The sequence below is a fragment of the Gobius niger genome (assembly GCF_951799975.1).
Source record: "Gobius niger genome assembly, chromosome: 8".
Lineage (NCBI taxonomy): Eukaryota > Metazoa > Chordata > Actinopteri > Gobiiformes > Gobiidae > Gobius > Gobius niger.
Genome location: NC_136859.1, coordinates 29,916,387 through 29,918,105, shown reverse-complemented (window position 1 = coordinate 29,918,105; position 1,719 = coordinate 29,916,387). Strand labels below are relative to the sequence as shown.

Here is a 1,719-nt window from a genome sequence, read left to right as displayed (position 1 = left end):
AATAAAAAACATCTACACTGTCTCAGTCTGAGCTATGACTGAAATGTGCATCTAATTACATAACATTACAAAACAGATTTGGGTAACAGCGAAGAGATTGTACTCAATTAGCTCTGACTTTCACGCTTTTGAAAATGGGATAATTCAGGTAGCGCATTTTGAAGATGTCCCGTGATTACAACCTGCACTGAACAACAGTAAGATAAAAGTATCCTGACTACATGGGTCACTGTTACTCAGCACTTCCCTCGCTCTTGGTAATAGACTCCGGAATTTCCTCTATTTGTAAAAGTGAAACCCGAAAGTGTGTGGCTTCCCCGACGATTAGGTAAGAGCTGCCCGGAAGCTGTCTGAGCGAGTGCGCGTGATGAGGCAACAGTGCGTGTCGGCGTGTGTATAAAACCCAAGCAGCCGCCGCACTCCGGTCAGGACGAGCAAACTCCACGAGCCTGAACTAACCCCGACGACGCCAAATCCACTCGCTACATATCCAGGGGCAGTGGGGAATCGGGAACCGAGCAAACTGCGGGGGTGGTCGCACGCCCGTGACAAGCCTGAATCTCTGAAAAGGATCACTTTGTAAAAAAAAAAAAAAAAAGGACAAAATGAAGGCGTTCAGCATTGCAGTTGCAGTGACACTCGTGCTTGCCTTTGTTTGCATTGTGGAGAGCTCGGCGCTGCCTTTCGCCGAGGTGAGGCTTCAGAAATAGCTCTTTTTTTTGTGTGTGTGTGTGTTGTTTGTTCAATCTCTAAACGTCAGCTCGCTTGACTTATCCGTGGCTAATTTGTTTAACAGGTGCCAGAGCCGGGGGAGGCAGGGGGCAACGACACTCCAGCCGCGGCGCATCCAGACGAGCCGGCGCGGTCATGGATGGTGAGCGCAGCTGACTGACTAGATTAGGGACAATTAGCATCATCACGGGCGAATGAAACGTCTAAGTGGATAAGTTTGTCCCGTGGGTACACAGTTTTAATCATTATGTTATTGTTGTTTTTTTTTTGACAGATGCCGGGGCACGTCCGAGAGAAGCGCCAGCTGAGCAACCTGTCGATGTGCCGCTGGTGCTGCAACTGCTGCCGTAGCTACAAGGGCTGCGGCTTCTGCTGCAAGTTCTGACCATGTGCACTTATTTATTGGCAATAATCTTTGTACTACAACGTCTGATGTCGTTCGTTAAACAATGGGTAGATGTGATTTTATATTTATTTTTGTATGCAATTTAAAAAAAAAAGCACAATAAAAAAGTGAATTTAATGACAATTGTGGGAATGTGTCTTTTATTTTTTCAGTGTATAGCGTATATTGAACAACTCGGGACCCCCTTCTGTAAAATATCATTAACTTTCATATAAATAAAACGTTTAAAATATGGTTTAATTACGTTAGTTTGGATACTGTTGTATGTATTTGCTGTTTTCCATTTAAAAAAAACATACAATTCAATGTAAAAAATATTGTTTCAAAATCCCCCCACTTTGAGAACCAGTGGAATGCGGATTGTGTAATTTAGGAGTTATTTTGTCATCAGCCCCCGAGCGTAATAGCGTGCGTCATTTTTGGGCCAAATTGAGATTTTTTTCTACATTTTCAATTCTACTCTTCATTAGGTAACACCGGCGTTGTCCTCAGCCAATCAGAGGGCTTGTTACAACCAAAGAAAAGCCTCCTGTCTATCTCTTTAGGTCAAAGGGTTTAATACTAACTTCACAAAAAACTTA

General features: G+C 43.5%; 1 protein-coding gene across 1 annotated transcript; it reads left to right on the top strand.

The window, feature by feature from the left end:
- Positions 1-397: 397 nt before the first annotated feature.
- On the top strand, positions 398-1,246 carry hamp (hepcidin antimicrobial peptide). The gene is made up of 3 exons (XM_079561718.1): positions 398-692; positions 797-874; positions 1,007-1,246. Exons 1-3 carry the CDS (start codon positions 606-608, stop codon positions 1,115-1,117), a joined length of 276 nt encoding a protein of 91 aa, XP_079417844.1. The 5' UTR covers positions 398-605; the 3' UTR covers positions 1,118-1,246.
- The last annotated feature ends 473 nt before the right edge of the window (positions 1,247-1,719 follow it).